General features: G+C 29.7%; 1 protein-coding gene across 1 annotated transcript in view; it reads right to left on the bottom strand.

Annotated features, from left to right (window-relative positions):
• LOC126894392 (collagen alpha-1(I) chain-like) overlaps nucleotides 1–17,137 on the bottom strand; it is a 42,071-nt gene that overhangs the window by 14,334 nt on the left and 10,600 nt on the right. Inside the window, exons 9-37 of the mRNA XM_050665366.1 lie at nucleotides 16,810–16,871; nucleotides 16,670–16,733; nucleotides 16,270–16,346; nucleotides 15,668–15,706; nucleotides 15,296–15,359; nucleotides 15,020–15,073; nucleotides 14,724–14,821; nucleotides 14,608–14,662; nucleotides 14,481–14,543; nucleotides 13,223–13,276; nucleotides 12,581–12,625; nucleotides 12,198–12,242; nucleotides 11,973–12,008; nucleotides 11,804–11,898; nucleotides 5,720–5,794; nucleotides 5,609–5,654; nucleotides 4,934–4,978; nucleotides 4,789–4,859; nucleotides 4,662–4,716; nucleotides 4,541–4,603; nucleotides 4,356–4,435; nucleotides 4,234–4,287; nucleotides 4,108–4,162; nucleotides 3,629–3,664; nucleotides 834–950; nucleotides 539–610; nucleotides 423–458; nucleotides 276–365; nucleotides 55–134 (exon numbers count right to left, since the gene is read on the bottom strand). Of these exons, the coding sequence (XP_050521323.1) occupies nucleotides 55–134; nucleotides 276–365; nucleotides 423–458; nucleotides 539–610; nucleotides 834–950; nucleotides 3,629–3,664; nucleotides 4,108–4,162; nucleotides 4,234–4,287; nucleotides 4,356–4,435; nucleotides 4,541–4,603; nucleotides 4,662–4,716; nucleotides 4,789–4,859; nucleotides 4,934–4,978; nucleotides 5,609–5,654; nucleotides 5,720–5,794; nucleotides 11,804–11,898; nucleotides 11,973–12,008; nucleotides 12,198–12,242; nucleotides 12,581–12,625; nucleotides 13,223–13,276; nucleotides 14,481–14,543; nucleotides 14,608–14,662; nucleotides 14,724–14,821; nucleotides 15,020–15,073; nucleotides 15,296–15,359; nucleotides 15,668–15,706; nucleotides 16,270–16,346; nucleotides 16,670–16,733; nucleotides 16,810–16,871 (1,826 nt within the window). The remainder of the gene's footprint in view (nucleotides 1–54; nucleotides 135–275; nucleotides 366–422; nucleotides 459–538; nucleotides 611–833; nucleotides 951–3,628; nucleotides 3,665–4,107; nucleotides 4,163–4,233; nucleotides 4,288–4,355; nucleotides 4,436–4,540; nucleotides 4,604–4,661; nucleotides 4,717–4,788; nucleotides 4,860–4,933; nucleotides 4,979–5,608; nucleotides 5,655–5,719; nucleotides 5,795–11,803; nucleotides 11,899–11,972; nucleotides 12,009–12,197; nucleotides 12,243–12,580; nucleotides 12,626–13,222; nucleotides 13,277–14,480; nucleotides 14,544–14,607; nucleotides 14,663–14,723; nucleotides 14,822–15,019; nucleotides 15,074–15,295; nucleotides 15,360–15,667; nucleotides 15,707–16,269; nucleotides 16,347–16,669; nucleotides 16,734–16,809; nucleotides 16,872–17,137) is intronic.

Here is a 17,137-nt window from a genome sequence, read left to right as displayed (position 1 = left end):
TTTAAAAAATTAAAACTTAAAAGAGTCCATATTTTTAAGAGTATTAATACTTACTGGTGGACCTCGTTCCCCTATTCTCCCTGGAAGCCCAATTAAGCCCATATCTCCTTTGATACCTTGTTCTCCACGAATTCCTAGCATACAATTTTAACATATTAAAAATTATTTTTAAAATAAAAATTTGATGATGTTTCAATAAAATTACGAGCTTTATATATATATTTTTTTTTTAGTAAAATTTATAATATTGTTTTTTTTTTTTAATGAAAAATTACCTTTAGGCCCCATTTCACCAACGGGTCCAGGTACACCGGCTTCTCCTGGTTTACCAGGATGTCCAGGATTTCCTTGTTCTCCTTTCAAGCCTATATAAAATAAAAATAATATTTTAAACTGTCTAAAGTTATTTATAATTAACTTACCTGAGTCACCTCTATCTCCTTTTGAACCGGCAACACCTATTTTTATAAAAACAACAACATATTTATATTATAGTATTTTATATGTTTTTTAATATTATTTAATCATATTACATTACCAACTAATCCTGGTGCACCAGGAAAACCTTGAACTCCTTGTGGTCCAATCAATCCCCTATCGCCAGGGGCGCCTACAGAATAAAAATGGTTTTAAATGAAATCGTTTGACATAGAAGATAATAATGGAATTGGATCTTAAATTTTCTTTTAAATAATACTATTTTGGGAAGGGGAATTTTTTAGTTATTTAGATACTACTAAATTTTAAATTGTTACTGTCATGTAATTACTAAAATGATTACCTACAAATCTTTAATTAAAAAAAAAAAAAAAATTTTATAAATTGGTACAAACCTGGGGCACCTAGCTCCCCTGGAGGTCCCGGTGCTCCTGGTTCACCTCTTTCAGCGGGTTCACCTGGGGGACCTACTGGACCAATAAATCCTTGCAAGCCTCGTTCTCCGGGTACGCCTAAATTTCCATGAGTTTTAATAAAAATACAAACGTAAGTACATTATATAATCAAGAAGAAATACTAATAAAACAATAAGATATTAATAATTATATTTCAAACAATTTTATGTTACTTCAAGGATTCCACAAGGAGATTATTCATCTCCTTTATTGTATTTGATTTTAATAAATGATGTTACTAATAAATTAAAATATTCTATACTTATTGTTAGCAGAAGACTTGAAATTATTAAAAAAAAATCCCTAATCTTAATGATTGTCTTCTTCTTCAAAACGATTTAAACACATTTAAAGAATAGTGTATGATAATAGCAAATGTAAAACAGTATCTTTTATATTAAATAAAAATAATAACCACTATAATTACACAATAAATGATGATTTCATAACTAAATAAATGAAATTAATTATTTGGGTATAACCTTCGACTCTAAACAAACTTTTAAATTCCATGTGAATATTATTTCCAATAATACATTTTAGACTAGATTAGGTTCTAATAAACGTAAACATTTTCATGTAGATTGCTTTTTAAAATTTCTATATTTTATACAAGTGTGTACTAAATTTGATTATGATCATATAATATAGAGAAATAACAAAATAAACCAAAACAGCCACTATCATAAATTAAAAATAATTTTTTACGTTTTTTGTTCTTTTTTCAATTTAGAGTAAATAAAATTCCTCATTCTAGTAACAGAAATGTTCGTAGTTATTTATAGTTCTTCTTCTTCATCCTCGCCTTAATCCCAACTTGGGGTCGGCTACCCTTATCCTAAACTTCCACTTGATACGATCTCCAACATCATTTACGCTCACATCAGCTGTCCTCAAATCGCATTCAATAGCATCCCTCCATCTCTTTTTTGGTCCTCCTCTACTTCTTCTTCCTTCAACATTCATTACTATAACTGTTCTTACAGCTTCCGATTCTTCTCTCCTCATAACATGACCATCGAAGTCTATTTTCTCTCATCTTATCCACGATTGACGCTACACCTATACTCCCTCTTATATGCTCGTTCCTCATTCTATCTTTTCTAGTCACTCCACTTATCCATCTAAGCATTCTCATCTCTGCTACACTCATTCTCTACTCTACTTTCTTATCAACCGCCCAACACTCTGAACCATACATCATAGCTGGCCTTATTACAGTTTTATAGAATTTACCTTTCAGCCTCATTGGAATTCTTTTATCGCATAAGACGCCAGACGCTTCTTTCCACTTCAACCACCCGCACTTAATTCTGTGTCTTACATCCTTGTCAATACCAACACTCTTTTGCACAACTGACCCTAAATACTTAAAACTCTCAACCTCTCCAATCACGTCTTCGCCTATTGTCACTGACCTCCTCAATTCACCTACCTCGTGTTCTCCTTTGTCAAACTCGTAATCTATATACTCTGTCTTACTTCTACTTATTCTTATACCCTTTTCTTCAAGAACTGATCTCCACACCTCTAGCCTTTGATTAATTTCATCCCTATTTTCTCCTATTAACACTATATCGTCAGCAAACAACATTCACCACGGCACCTCTCCTTGTATTTCTCTAGTAATTTCATCCATCACTATAGAGAATAAGTAAGGGCTTAAAACAGAACCTTGGTGCACTCCAACTCTTACCCGAAAACCTTCTGATATTCCTCCTACGCTTTTTACCCTGGTACAAGTGCCATCATACATATCTTCTATTATATTAATGTACCTTTTCGGGACTCCTTTTCTCATTAATGCCCACTTTAAACTCTCTCTCGGTACTCTGTCATACGCTTTCTCCAAATCTATAAATACCATACACAGCTTTTTCTTCTTTTCCCTAAACTTTCCTATTAATTGCCTCACACAAAATACTGGCTCCATTGTTGACTTACCAGGCATAAATCCAAACTGGTTTATAGATACCGATGTCTCATTTCTTACACTCTTAACTATTACCTTTTACCAAATTTTCATAATATGACTCATAAGCTTTATGAGTGGTTATTTATAGTTATACCACTAAATAATAGATGTACATTATTATTCGATTATTTTAATTATAATTAAAATTTATCACAAATTATTAAATAACATTATATTGTTATAGATCGATTGTATAGACATAAAAAATATAAAATTATTTTACTTACCAAACATTTCAAAAAACTATATGTCCCTAACTCCCTTTTATATTTTAATGTATACTATTAGCTCCACAAATACTATAGAATTTTTGTTTATTCGTTCTTAATGACATTGTAAACTTGATCTAATTTTTTACATATACATTTTTGTTATTAATATACAATTAACAGTACAGGGGTAGTAATGTTCTAAAAAAACATATACTACAATTCCATTAAGTTTTGGTAATTCTAAAATATGTTTTCTATAATTCTAAGTGTTATAAAAAAAAATGTACTTTTAAGTTGGCTAATAACAATATTTTTTGTATTAAAATCTGTGGACCATAATTATATAAAATCTTTATAATTTGTTCATTATTATATCAACAGTTTATAATTTTAATATACTATGGTACACAATACCAGAGTATACTCTGATACCAATAAAGTTTTCAATGTTATTAAATAAATATATTTAAAAAAGATTACTCTGATTTTTTTTAATTAGAAAGGGAAAACTTTAATAAGATTATTTAGAAAATTCCTTAAAAAGTTACCTGGTGATCCAGAAGGACCTTGAGCACCCGTAGTACCTGAAAAAATATTTAAATATAAAAAAAATGTCTATATTTTATTTTAAATGAGATATAAACAATAGTTATTATCAGTGTCAGTGTTAAATATTGCGGAAACCTATATAAAAACATTTTTGCTGAGCCCTTTATATAATTTTTTTATTAAAAGAGACTTTTTTTTGTTTCTTATTTATGCATAGCCCTAGGCTCTAAAAAAGTATATTGGTGATCCTTATTATTATAATTGTTTTATGTAATAATAGACAAAATCTAAAATTCAATTTTTTTTAATTTTGTTTATACAGACAGGTTTAATCTAAATTCAATGTAATCTTTGCTAGACCTTATAAACTAACTATAAAATACACATTAGATCCTATACAACTTTACTCTGTTAAAAATTTCATTGAGTTTAGAAACATTTTTCAAAATACATTCTGTATATGTGGGTAGATATATACCTCTTTCTCCTTTAGATCCGGAAATTCCTTGATCACCTCTTATTCCTGGTAAACCCTACGTTAGCACAAAAAATAAGAATATTCTTATACATTTCCCTTTTATTTATATTTAAATTAAAAACATACCATTAATCCTGGCGATCCTGAATGGCCTTTATCTCCTTTTATCCCAGGTAATCCCTAAAATAAAGAATTTTCAATTAAAAATTTAGAATTATTAAATAATAATGAACTATTGAATCACAAACCGTTGGTCCATCTGGACCTGCAACCCCTGATTCGCCTTTGACACCTTGTAAGCCAGGATGACCACTTGGTCCACGATCTCCTGTTTATAAAAAAATCAAAAACCATTTTTATAATATATAAAATTTTATATTTTGGACCATAACTATTAATATAAGCATTGCATTACAACAAAAAACATCCTAACCTGGAAATCCTCGTTCACCACGAGCTCCTGGTTCTCCGGGTTTTCCAGAATGACCCTGTTGACCTATATATAAAATATTTATGTTTGAGATAATATTGATATATAAGATAATTATTCATACCTGGTTCTCCGTCTTTGCCTGGAGGGCCTGGATTACCCGGAACTCCTGGTACACCCTAAAAATACTTGATTGTCATATTAATTCGTTTACAATAGATGTATATTAATTAATATAAATTAAAACAAACTAGTAATCCCATTATTCCTGGAGGTCCGGTTGTTCCTCGTTCACCATCCAACCCAGGTTTGCCTACTAAACCTGTACAAAATATATTGATTAAAGGTTAAATCTATGATTATCATATAAATAAAAATTTAATTAAATAACCTAACCTGGACTTCCCGGGGGTCCTTCTTTCCCAGGATCACCTCTTGGACCTAAAATAAAACATAGTCAATACGTTTTAGTTTTCTTTTATTATTTATTTATATAATTAATAATTGATATATCTATAAATAATATAAACTTGACTTAGTGAAGTTTCGAAAGTATTAATAATTTCATCAAATATAATTCAATAGTTAAAGATATTATAAATGAATAGAATAAATTTTATTTTCATTCCTCATAAAATTAATTTTTCAACATTAATTAGTGTAATAAATAATTAAAATTATCATCTAAATAGTTATTTACGGGAGTGATAAAATAATTCCAAAGACGGCGAAAAAAATAGGCAATTTAACCATATAACTGAGTAAGATTTGGAAAGCCTACCTTCAGAAATTTAAACACGCAATGAAAATATTAAATTGTAATAGTAATCAGGATTATATTTTATAATTTTTAAATAGTGTAGATAATCTCTAGATTTTTTTATTATTTATTGATTTATTGGTAAATAATATGGTTCTTTTGTTAATTTATTGGCAATTATTAATTTGTTATTTTATTGAATAATTTTACATCAAATTACAATATTATATGAGTTATATGTTATTTTTCGGAAGGTATTATGTAATATTAACCATTTTTTATGATAACTATTGTTTGTTTTATGAACTCACCGGTAGGTCCGGGCGGTCCTATTTCACCAGCTGTCCCTTGTTCTCCCTAGTGAGTGTAAATTAAAAAATAAAATAATATTAAATAAAATTAATAAAGAATAGATAACTTACTGTAAGACCTTTATCGCCTGGTGGTCCAATTGGACCTGGTAATCCTTGTAATCCAGGTGTTCCGGGTTCACCAACCTACAGAAAAACTCAAATAAAAAAATTTCAACTTCTACTTTATATTTATATCTCATATAGTTATCAAATGAAAAAATATTGTTTTTTAAAAATTTTTTATTTATCAATATACCGAACCTAATTATACTTATCTAAATATTAAAAAGTATTGGTAAACATCTAAAAAGTTGTGTCTTATTTTATATAACAGTTTTTTAGGGAAAACATTATACAATAGTATGTTAAAGTTATTGTTTGGTGTAACTACATATTTAATATAACATAAATAATTAGAAAAATATTTGTAAGGGAGCTGAGATTTTATTTACCTAGAAGCCTCCAAAGGCTTATCCGGCACGGCGGCTATGGCAATACCGACTGTTGAACTATTACCAAGAATGTTGTGATTACTAACCATTCAGTATATTAAGTGTATTAAAACAACTAAATAAAATAATAAATATATTATTTGAATAAAAATTTGCACGACTGTATACTTTTGACTAACGAACTATCAAATATAACATACGGTGGTTTTTATTCGAATGAAAACTATCAAATATTTTATCCAGTAGTTCAATAATCTAAAACTATTAAGTCATGTATAATGACATTCGGTTGATTATTCGATAGTTTATTAAAGATTATCGATTATACGTCGTAGTTAAAACTATTCAATAGTGTTTATCATAAATAGATAGGTTTGACAAATGGCTGTTTTAATGAGCAGTTATTATAATGCGTTTTTCGGAGGGGGGGGAGGGGGTAGCTAAAATGCTAGACCTATCTATCGCCATGTATCTGTAACAGGAACAAACAATAATGATACTTAAAATAAAATTTTTTTTTCTTTGCAACCCATAGATTGGTAACTCTTCTTCTCTATTTTTTATAGTAACTCGCTATTTTTTTTTGTGCCTTATAACTTTAACTTCTGCATATTTCTTGATCTGTTCAATAATTGTATTACGAGTTAGTTCATGTAGTCTTTTTCCTATAAATATGCCCTCTATATTGTGCTGTGGAGTTCTCTGGATTGTTAGTGTATATCCCACCATTTTCCATTTTCTCTTCCTAATAGAATCTAAGTAGTAAACATTCCTTGACTACTATTTACATTACATCTTGTTTATTTTTTTTCGTTTTATCAAACTTATTTTCTATATTTTTCTGTACACGTCCATCAATAATATTTGTTAGAATTTTTAATGCTAAAGAGAGCTTATTAATCGATCACATATTGAATTTACTTTGTGTTATTTGAAAATATTCACAATTATGCTATTACAATAAACAACAAAACTTCTCCCTTTTCATATATGTCTTGAGTGAGATTGTATAAAGCATTTTTTACTAGTTGACTACTATTTGAAGTAATTCTGCCGGTATATAATCAATTCCTGGTTCTTCTTTTGTTTGAGTTCTCTCAATAGTGTATTAAATTCTGATCTTAATATGATCATCAATATTTGTTCTTCCCTTACCTTCCAGTTCATTAGATTTTCTTCATAATATTGTTCTTCTAAGCAATCTTTCCATCTATATATCATTTAGACATTATAAATTATCAGTTTATCATCTTTGTTCTGTATAGTTTTGCCATTTTGTTTTTTTTCCAACCACTTAAAATCTTACGATAAGTTTCGTCTGTTTTGTTATTTTTAAAAAGTGCTTCAATTTCCTAACATTGTTTCTCTAACCAAGTTTCTTTAACTTTCTTAACTCCTCCATGTACTTGATTTCTTAATTGTTTATACCTTTGGGCTCTTTTAGTCTTGTGTTTTTTAAATTATCTTCTTTCTTCATTGTTTCTTTTTTTCTTTTACTTAATGTAACATCTGCTACACTACTAATTGCGTTTTTCATACATTGAATTTTTAGTTTACTGTTGTTAAGTATAGAAGTGATAATACGAGGGACGTCCAGAAAGTAAAGATACAAGGCTTACCAAAAATATACTAAACCGTTTTATTAAAAAAAAATTACATAGCATTAAAGGTATATATCTAATCATTTTTCGACATAATCGCCATTAAGTTCCAAACACTTTTGCTAACGTGGGATGAGTTTTTGTATACAGGCGTCGTATTCCGTTCGCGTCACCTCCTGTAGCCATGTGGTCGTGTAATGTTTGAGGTCCTCATCGTCGTCGAATCTTTTCCCTCCCAAAGCTTCCTTCAACTTGGTGAAGAGATGGTAATCGCTGGGGGCCAAGTCAGGACTGTGAGGTGGGTGGAACAAAATGTCCCAACCAAATTGCTGCAGTAATTCTTGTGTTGCTCGAGCAGTATGGGAGCGAGCGTTATCATGAAGAAGACACACTCCTTTTGTCAGCATTCCCCGTCTTTTGTTCTTTATGGCACTTCTTAATTTTTTAAAGGTTTCACAATATGCTTGTGCATTAATGGTAGTGCCACGGACCATGTAATCGACTAGGATAACTCCCTTCCTGTCCCAAAAAACGGATGCCATGACTTTCCGGTCTGAAAGAGTTGTTCGGAATTTTTTGGCACTGGGAGAATGTGTATGGCGCCACTGCATTGATTGTCTTTTAGTTTCTGGCGTCGTGTAAGAAATCCAAGTTTCATCTCCTGTCACTATACTGTCCAAAAATTCCTCTCCTTGTTCGTCATGACGTTCCAAAAAAATTCTTCCTGCCTCAATCCTGTTCTGTTTGTGTTCTTCTATGAGCATTTTTGGGACCCAACGAGCACTCAGTTTCCTGTAATCAAGTCGATTCGAGATTACTTCGTGCAGAACAGATCGAGAAACGCCTGGGCACTTCTCGAGAAGTTCGTCGAGAGTCAAACGACGATCTTCACGGATGAATTGTTCGACTTTTTGGATGAAATCGTCGGTCACCAAAGACGGCCGGCCGCTCCTCTCCTCATCATGCACACTCTTTCTTCCTTCTCGAAATTCTCGTACCCATTTGGTGACGTTTTGGCGATTCATAACATCTGGTCTATATGCTTTGACAAGTCGACGATGAATTTCAGTGGGAATGATTCCTTCTTGAGCGAGAAAACGGATCACACTTTGAATATTCAGTAATAGAGGTGGCGGTAGCGCGCGATGACTCGCCCATCGTGAAAACCTCTCACGAACAAAAAACGTAACGTACTAAAACCGTACTGGTCTGAACTTGTTCGCGACATGTCACCAAAAGTTTCAGTAGTGCCAATGCTCGAAAAAAAAATTCACTGTGGCCGTAGGGAGGCTTGTATCTTTACTTTCTGGACGTCCCTCGTATTATTGAAAGACGTGTTCTAATCGCTCCTGTTATTTTTCGGTTTTTGTGTGAAATGTATGAGGGTTTCAGCTTCGATGCGATGCTGAGAAGGTATTGGTTTTACTATGATGTTTTTTTTTTTCTGTGTGTGTGTCTGTTACCACTTTTTCTCAGGTCTCACCGAACCGCGAGTCGAGTCACATATATGTTGTTATTTTTCAGCTTAGCCCACACCCCGTAAAATTTAAAAGCGACCAGCGTACTCAATATTTTTTGAAGTTGGTCAGACCAGAAGCATTTATCTGGTAGTACTGCTGCAAATTACTATCAGAAAGTAATTTTTTGGAACACAAACCCTTAATTTTAGACTTGTCGCGGTCGCATCATATTTCTAGTGTTACTGCTGGATGGCGATCGCGCTTCATTTTCACGTCCGACAAGTCATGCTATGCAGGGTAGCCGATGGGCAGCGTGAACCGGTCTTTTGGGTGCCGGTATGAGATTATCTTTTCAACTATCACGTTGATTTTAACAAACGGAAGATTTTGCATATAACTGAACATATTGTTACATTTATTTTAATTACTGTTCTTATTATTGTAAATAATATTATTCTTTTAGAATAAATGCACTCAGTGTTGTTAAATTCAATCATTTATTATAGTAATGACCTTGACTCAATCAGACAGCCAATTTCTCGGTAACGAGTGGTCACAGAATTTCTGAGTTTTCACCAATAATTTTTTTTTGATAGTCTAAGTAGTACGTCACCACTTAGGGGTCTAAAATCTCTTTAAGGTAATTTTGCCCAATTTTGGGTGCAGAAATCCCAAAAATTAACAGTTGGTCGCAGAAACCTCCTATACATCAGAAAGAGCGAATAGCGGAAGTAAGCTTTTAACACTGATGATGCCTTCGGTTATAGGCTCTGATTCTCCATTAAAAAATTGATTGGAGGAGGATATCTTTAGCGGAGATAAGACACCATCCATCGAGAATAGGTTGGTGGAGAGTAGTTAAAAACCGGATCTCTTCAGTAAAAACTAAGAGAGAAACCAAGAGAAAGTCTACAGCTATGTAGGTATGACACTTTTAACCAACAAAGGACAGAAATTAGAAAGGATACAGTTCGAAAATGGAAGCGGCAATTGGTCGTGGACATCAATGAGGAGTGAACTAGGCGGCTAATTTATTGCCGAGGAGGCATGGGTCAAAAGATTTCCATCTGTCCCAACTGTTTTGTTATCACGAATATTTTGGTCAGTATTAAAAAAGCATTCTACGAAAAATGCTAGAGCTAAGTGGGGATATAGGATAATGCAGAACACACATGGTGCTTGGCGTGGTCGGTGCTAAGGAATCAGTTGGAGGCGCTGATCGGGGACGTCAATGTAGAGACTAACTATTGAATAACTTGTAAATTGTCGGTTTGAAATTGTTATTGTTGTAGTTATTTACATTGTATATATCGGAAACAACTTGTTAAATTTTACTTGGTTTATGAATCTATTTTTAACTATTATATAATCTATTTGATATCGTGTAATATAATCAGGCATTTTCCAAGTGTACCTCCTTTTGTTATGATTTTGAAAATGAGTGTTTGTTATTAGACCTCAGTCAATACAGAATTCTTTAGTATCCTCCTCTTCCATTTCTTTTTCTTAATCCAAACTATCTAACTGCCCTACCCTCTTTTCCTACTCTAATAATAGCATTGAAATTTCCCATAGTTATTATGTTATAATTAGAGTTTGTACGTTTCATTAATTCTTATATGCCTGCGTATACTTCTACGATTTCTTTAACATCTAACCTACAAGTAAACATATACACTTGTATTAGTATAATGTTATTAATAGTGGATTTGCATTTGACTAGCAGTACATCACAAAATTGTAACTCGCGATTTCTTAATTTTTATTCAAGATAATTCCAAAGTTTTTTCTATTAATAATGTGTGAATGAATAATTCTATAGTTATCATTACAAAAATCACTATTATTTGACCATCTCATCTATCATAATCGTAAAATATCTATGTTTAATTTTTAATTTCTATCTTAAATTCTTTAATTTTCCTTCTTGTTTCATTATTTGTACATTTCTAGTTCTTATATTATGAAGCTGATTTTCTGCATTGTTGTTCCAATTTGGACATCCAAATGGGGGGATAAATACGTCCGACAGTAATTTTACTCAGCGAAACTCCATTTCTAAAATATGATAAAAGTTGTAGCATCCACCTGTAACTAAAATTAAAGATGGTACTTCCCACCTTCAGGCCTTTTATCCACCTCTTACAACAGACAGATCTACCGTAAGTATTGTTAAGAGTACTCTTCCTTACCCACAGCGACCAACAATTGAATTTCTAGACCTATCTATATCTCAGTGTATCTCTGATACGGGAAATTAATAATAATAATTTATCTGAAATGATAATTTTTAATAAAATGATTATTGAAAATGGCCATAACTTGGTCATTGTTAATAATTTTTGAATCTGGTAACTACGACAAATTTTTTAAATATGTTTTATTCTATGAATTTCGTAGTATCAAATAATTTAAATTAAATTATTTAATACAAAAATTAAGTAAAATAAGTACGAGCACAAATTTAAGTTACTAGTTATTATATTTTAGCTACATAAATGAAAAAACATAAAAACTATGTTAAGATCTTACTATATTCTGATAACATTAATAACTTTTGATTCGCCAAATATTTTGAGTTATTTTTTAATAATTATTTAATAAATATCAAATCCCCAAAAAAGTACTATACAAAATTACCTTTCCATCAGCACCAGGTATACCCCTTTCGCCAATAGGACCTGGTTTTCCTGGCGGTCCTGATTTCCCGATAGGTCCACTTAAGCCTTGAAGACCTTTAGACAAAATTAAAATTTTATATTTATAAATTGCTCAAATTTTTATATTTATTTCATGTAATGTTTTTTACCTGGCATTCCTTGTCTACCTGTATCGCCCACAGCTCCTATAATATAATATATATATAAATTAAAGCTTACAAAAAGTTATTAAAAATTAATATGTTTTTCAGCGTAACCATTATGTTATTAAAATACAACAGACATTTTGAATACAAAGCCATATTTTAAACAAGCAAGATTGTCTTTTGTTGATATTACAAAACATGATTTACATTCATAAAAGATATACAAACCTTTCGTTCCAGGAGGACCTTCTGAACCCCTATCTCCTTGTGAACCTGAAACAATGCATAATTTTACATAATTTTTGATTAATTGAGAAAAATAGATTACTAAAAAAGATAATACCTAAATTAATAAAAAAAATAACTTATCATCAATAATTATAATTATTGACCATTATAGTATTTTAAAATATAAAATATATTATATTGACTTATTATTTATATTGTTCCTGCTCTTCAATATAATAAAAAAAATTTTTTAATATAAAATACAGATGATTTAAAATTGATTTGGAATATTTCAGATTTTTTTTCTAAGTTACTTAAAGAACATGATATTTTAAAATTTATAATTAATTTTCATTTTCAACAAAAATATCGTAAATATGTACCTTTATTACCAGGAACTCCATCTGGTCCAGGCAAACCACGCTCTCCTGAATATTAGAGAATAAAGAATTAGAAAAAAATTACAGATTATGAAAAGTAAAAAAACTAAAAAACAAAATACATTTTAAGTATAGATTTTTATGTTTTTAAAAATTAAAAAGATTACGACTCAAATTTTGATTTTTTAAAATTAACAACATAATAATAAATAACATTTAAGTATCTGCTGGGTGATTTTCAGATTTCTAGAACAAGCACAATTATTTTTGAATTACAACAGTTTTAGAGATGTGCCATATACCGTGTGCAATATATTTTTCAACTGTAAATTTTAGTCAAATTTACTAGGTATCATAGATATCATTATTTATTTAACATTTTTGCGAATTCAATTTTGATTGAAAGATAGAATAATAATAAATTACTTGAATATTTTAGATGACTTCATTAATACGGAATAAGATAATAAATACTGTTTTAATACGGATTTAAGTTATATTACATTATTAATAGCTGATTAATAATAATACGCATCAGTATATCACACACTGAGAATTAAAATGTTATGTATGGTTTTTATACAATAAGAATATTATAACTGGTTCATTTTTTATTGAAATCATATACAAAATCATATAATTTACCTGGAAGACCTCGTTCCCCTTGCATTCCAGGCAGTCCACGTGGTCCTTCGGATCCTAAAAAGAATTAGATTAGTTTTATTGCTTATGTACTAATATATACATTTTAGATAAAGTAATTTGTGACATTATCGGGTAGGTTTAGTGTCGGCACTTTAATTTGCGATGGCTCGTGAAAATTACAAATGCAAAAATCAAAATCCATGTCAGAATATAAAATGTGCAAATACAAAAACATGAATATTGCTTTAGTTTAGTGTAAATTAAAAACAATAAAGAAAATAATTTTGAGAAAGTTTATATAGAGTTACTAGAAGCTATTTATATTTCTATTGAAATGATTCATTACGATATAGAGACAAAAAATATAATAAGTGATTTTAACGAATTTTTGAGCTCTTTTCATAAATTTACTGTTAATAGTAATTATATAATATTCTGACCATATGTTAATATAAACAAAAACATTTTTAGATCTTCATAAAATTTTGTATCAATTTTAAACTTGCAGTTCAACATAAAAAAAAATAAATTTTCAACATTTTTAAATTTTAAACTTTTATAAAAATCAACTTTAAAGAACCAAAAAATAGGTAAAACTTGACATTTTGAACCGAAATTTTGTACGGATTATATTTAAAAATAAATATAAATTTTTTAATTTAAATAATCGTTTTTATAAATTAGCAACAGTCTAAAAAAAAAAGGCAATAGAAAAAATATAATTGCAGTTATTTAATATAAATGAGATAAAAGTTAAACGAATTTTGAATTTTTTTCCGCCTCAAAAAGAATTAAAAAACAAATGCAATAAATAACATTCAACAAACGGTTAAATGTATTAATTTTTAAAATTGTAATTTTTTTGAAGATTTCCCCCATTTACGGGGAACGAGGAGAATTTTCGAGCGTAATGTCTTTGACTAGATACGATTTGTACGATTGATATATTGTTCATCAAAATCGGTCCAGCGAAAGCTAAGTGGTAACAGACGCAAAGTAAATCACATCATAGTAAAATTAATACCTTCTCATCGAAGATAAATTTGTCAGTTTTACATTAAAATATATTTAACTCTCCATAAAACTTTTATTAACTCAATTATACATTATGGTAGTCACAGTTTATATCAAACAATATTGACAATAGCACAAGTTTATTAGTTATTAATCACTTTACAAAAAGAATTTCAATTTATTTTTAACTTTTTTTTTTATATAATTAGACCTCTTTACTTAAGAACCATAGGTAAAATATTACCTTTTCGTCCTCTTTTTCCTTCTGGACCGTCCATTCCCGGCAAACCTCTTGGCCCCGGAGCTCCTTTAAGATGTTTAAGCTAATTAGCAATAAAATTTACAATGTATAATTAAAATTCGATCCTTACCAATCTCGCCCTTAATTCCTGATTCACCTTTATAACCTCTTTCGCCATGCATTCCCTACAAAATTTAAAGGAAATTGAATTATGCGAATATTTCCTGTTAAGTTTTATACACTTACATCAATTCCTTTTACACCTGGAGGTCCTATGCTTCCTGGTTCTCCTGGAGGACCTCGAGGGCCTGGAAATCCAGATGGCCCAATTGGACCACTTGCACCTAAAATTAGCAAAATGTGTTTTCAGTTTATTTCCAACAATATAATAAAATCAATTAATTTAGATTGATTTAAAAATAATAATACAGCCCTTCCTTACAAAAACAGATTATTGAATATAAAACATTTTTTCAACCATATGGTATATGTTAAGATTTTTAATTATTTTGTAGCATACTAAATAAACTTTATTTACAAACCTGGACTTCCCTTTTCTCCGGGTAATCCATCTTTACCTGGTGATCCAGGGAGACCTAAAAAAAATAAAACTAGTATTTTAAATTTAATAAATTAATTATGTTCAGTTTTAAGTAATAATAACTGTTTACATCATATTAACCACATTAAAATTATGTATTATGATACATTTTAATTAAATTTAAAAAATATATAACATCATAACACATTTTTTAATTTATTCAATTTTAAATTGTTTATCAGATATTAAGTTTAACTATAACACATGTATAATATACCTGCTTCTCCAGATTCACCTGGTTTACCAGATTCACCCCTTGGACCTTGTATACCAATGCTACCCTATAAATAATGGCAAATATATATACAAGTTATTATCAGAACAGTATTTTATAATGTTATGAATATTAAGAGTTTTTAGGTCGATTCACACTAAACGGAACACGTCAACGTCACGTTACAGATCGGCAGCGTTACGTCAAAATATTTAACTATTTATTTACGTGGTGTTGACGTTACATAACGTGGCCGGTGTATGTGAACAATACGATATAAATACATGGTTAGATATTTTGATGTGACGATCTATGACGTGACGTTGACATTCCGTATAGTGTGAATCGACCTTAAGACAACAACTAAAAACTTACTTTTGGTCCAGGTAAACCCAAATCGCCTTTTGCGCCAACCTATATAAACATTTTTCAAGTATTTATCAATAAATGTTTAATATACATGTACAATATAATTTATATCAACTATTATTCATTTTTAGGTTTATCTCCTATGTATGTTTTTTTTAAATCTGAAGATTAAATATTTGATAAAAATTAAAAATGTATCTATTTTTAAAAAAATCGAAATTAAAATTTACAGTGCATGAGTTGAACAATAAAAAACTTTGAAACGTTATTAACTTTATCGAAACATTATGGACCACTTAGCATGCATATTACAAGGGAATAAAAGAATAATTATAATAGAAAATTTCTTATTCAAATTTGTTTAAAAGTCTATAAAAATAGACTGAAAGGTGGAAATTTGGCGCTTGTCGTCCTCTAAAAAAGTATTATAAAATTATATGTATTCTTACACAAATAAAATGTATAAGGTGGTAATTTAATCCCTCAACATTTTTTTATAAATTTACGCCAATGTTTTTAATATAAATTTAGTTGTATTAAAGTAATTATTTTAGTATAATATAGCTTTTTGGCTTGAATTACTTTTATTGAAAAATATAATAACATACCGAACCAGGAAATCCGGGAGGACCTGGTTTTCCAATATTTCCTGGTGGACCGATTGCTCCAGGCAAACCATCAGCACCTATAATATTAAATTATCTCTTATACTAGACAAGCATTAAGAGGACGTCATACAGCCAAATTTAGAGCGCAAAAACATGTCTTTTTAAAATGCATTTTATACACTAAGTATTGCACTTAGAGCAATAACATCTATTATAAAAACGAAAGAGAAAAATATTTTGGAGATGATCTCATATGCGTTTTTGGATATTTATATTAGTAAAGAGTTATAATTGAATGAAGTTTAATAAAAAAAATACATTTTCAAATTCAATTAATTTCATAGCAATATAAAATAAGTTTATTGAAATTAATTGCAAACGTAATTATTGAAATGAATACCTCGGATTCCAGCCGGTCCCGGAGCGCCTTCTCGTCCACGTTCTCCTCTAGGACCAATTGGGCCCTTAAATCATAAAACATAAAACATATCACTAAACTAATTCAATCTTAATAAATAACTTTTTTTTAATATTACTTACAACTGATCCAATAATTCCAGGTTGACCAGGAGATCCAATTGAACCTTTTTCACCAATAGGACCTTAAATTGAATTTTTCTCATTAAAACATTTCTTTACATTTTATAAAATTTGCATATTGAATTTAAAAATATACTTCAAAATTACAATGCTATGTATTGCTATTTTATTATTTACTATACTTAAAGTAAAAAATTGGGAAAAATACATTTTTAAGGTAACGATTAGCATAGTCGTTAATAAGCTAATAGAGCTTTAAGAGCTTTAAGAGTAAATAAATAGGTTTTACTATTCTAATTTTATTGTGTGTATCTATCTATATGAAACC

This window comes from Daktulosphaira vitifoliae, unplaced genomic scaffold, assembly GCF_025091365.1.
Source record: "Daktulosphaira vitifoliae isolate Bord-2020 unplaced genomic scaffold, ASM2509136v1 Scaffold_1, whole genome shotgun sequence".
Lineage (NCBI taxonomy): Eukaryota > Metazoa > Arthropoda > Insecta > Hemiptera > Phylloxeridae > Daktulosphaira > Daktulosphaira vitifoliae.
The sequence above is the reverse complement of the archived record's forward strand: the minus strand, read 5'-3'. Positions and strand labels throughout refer to the sequence as shown.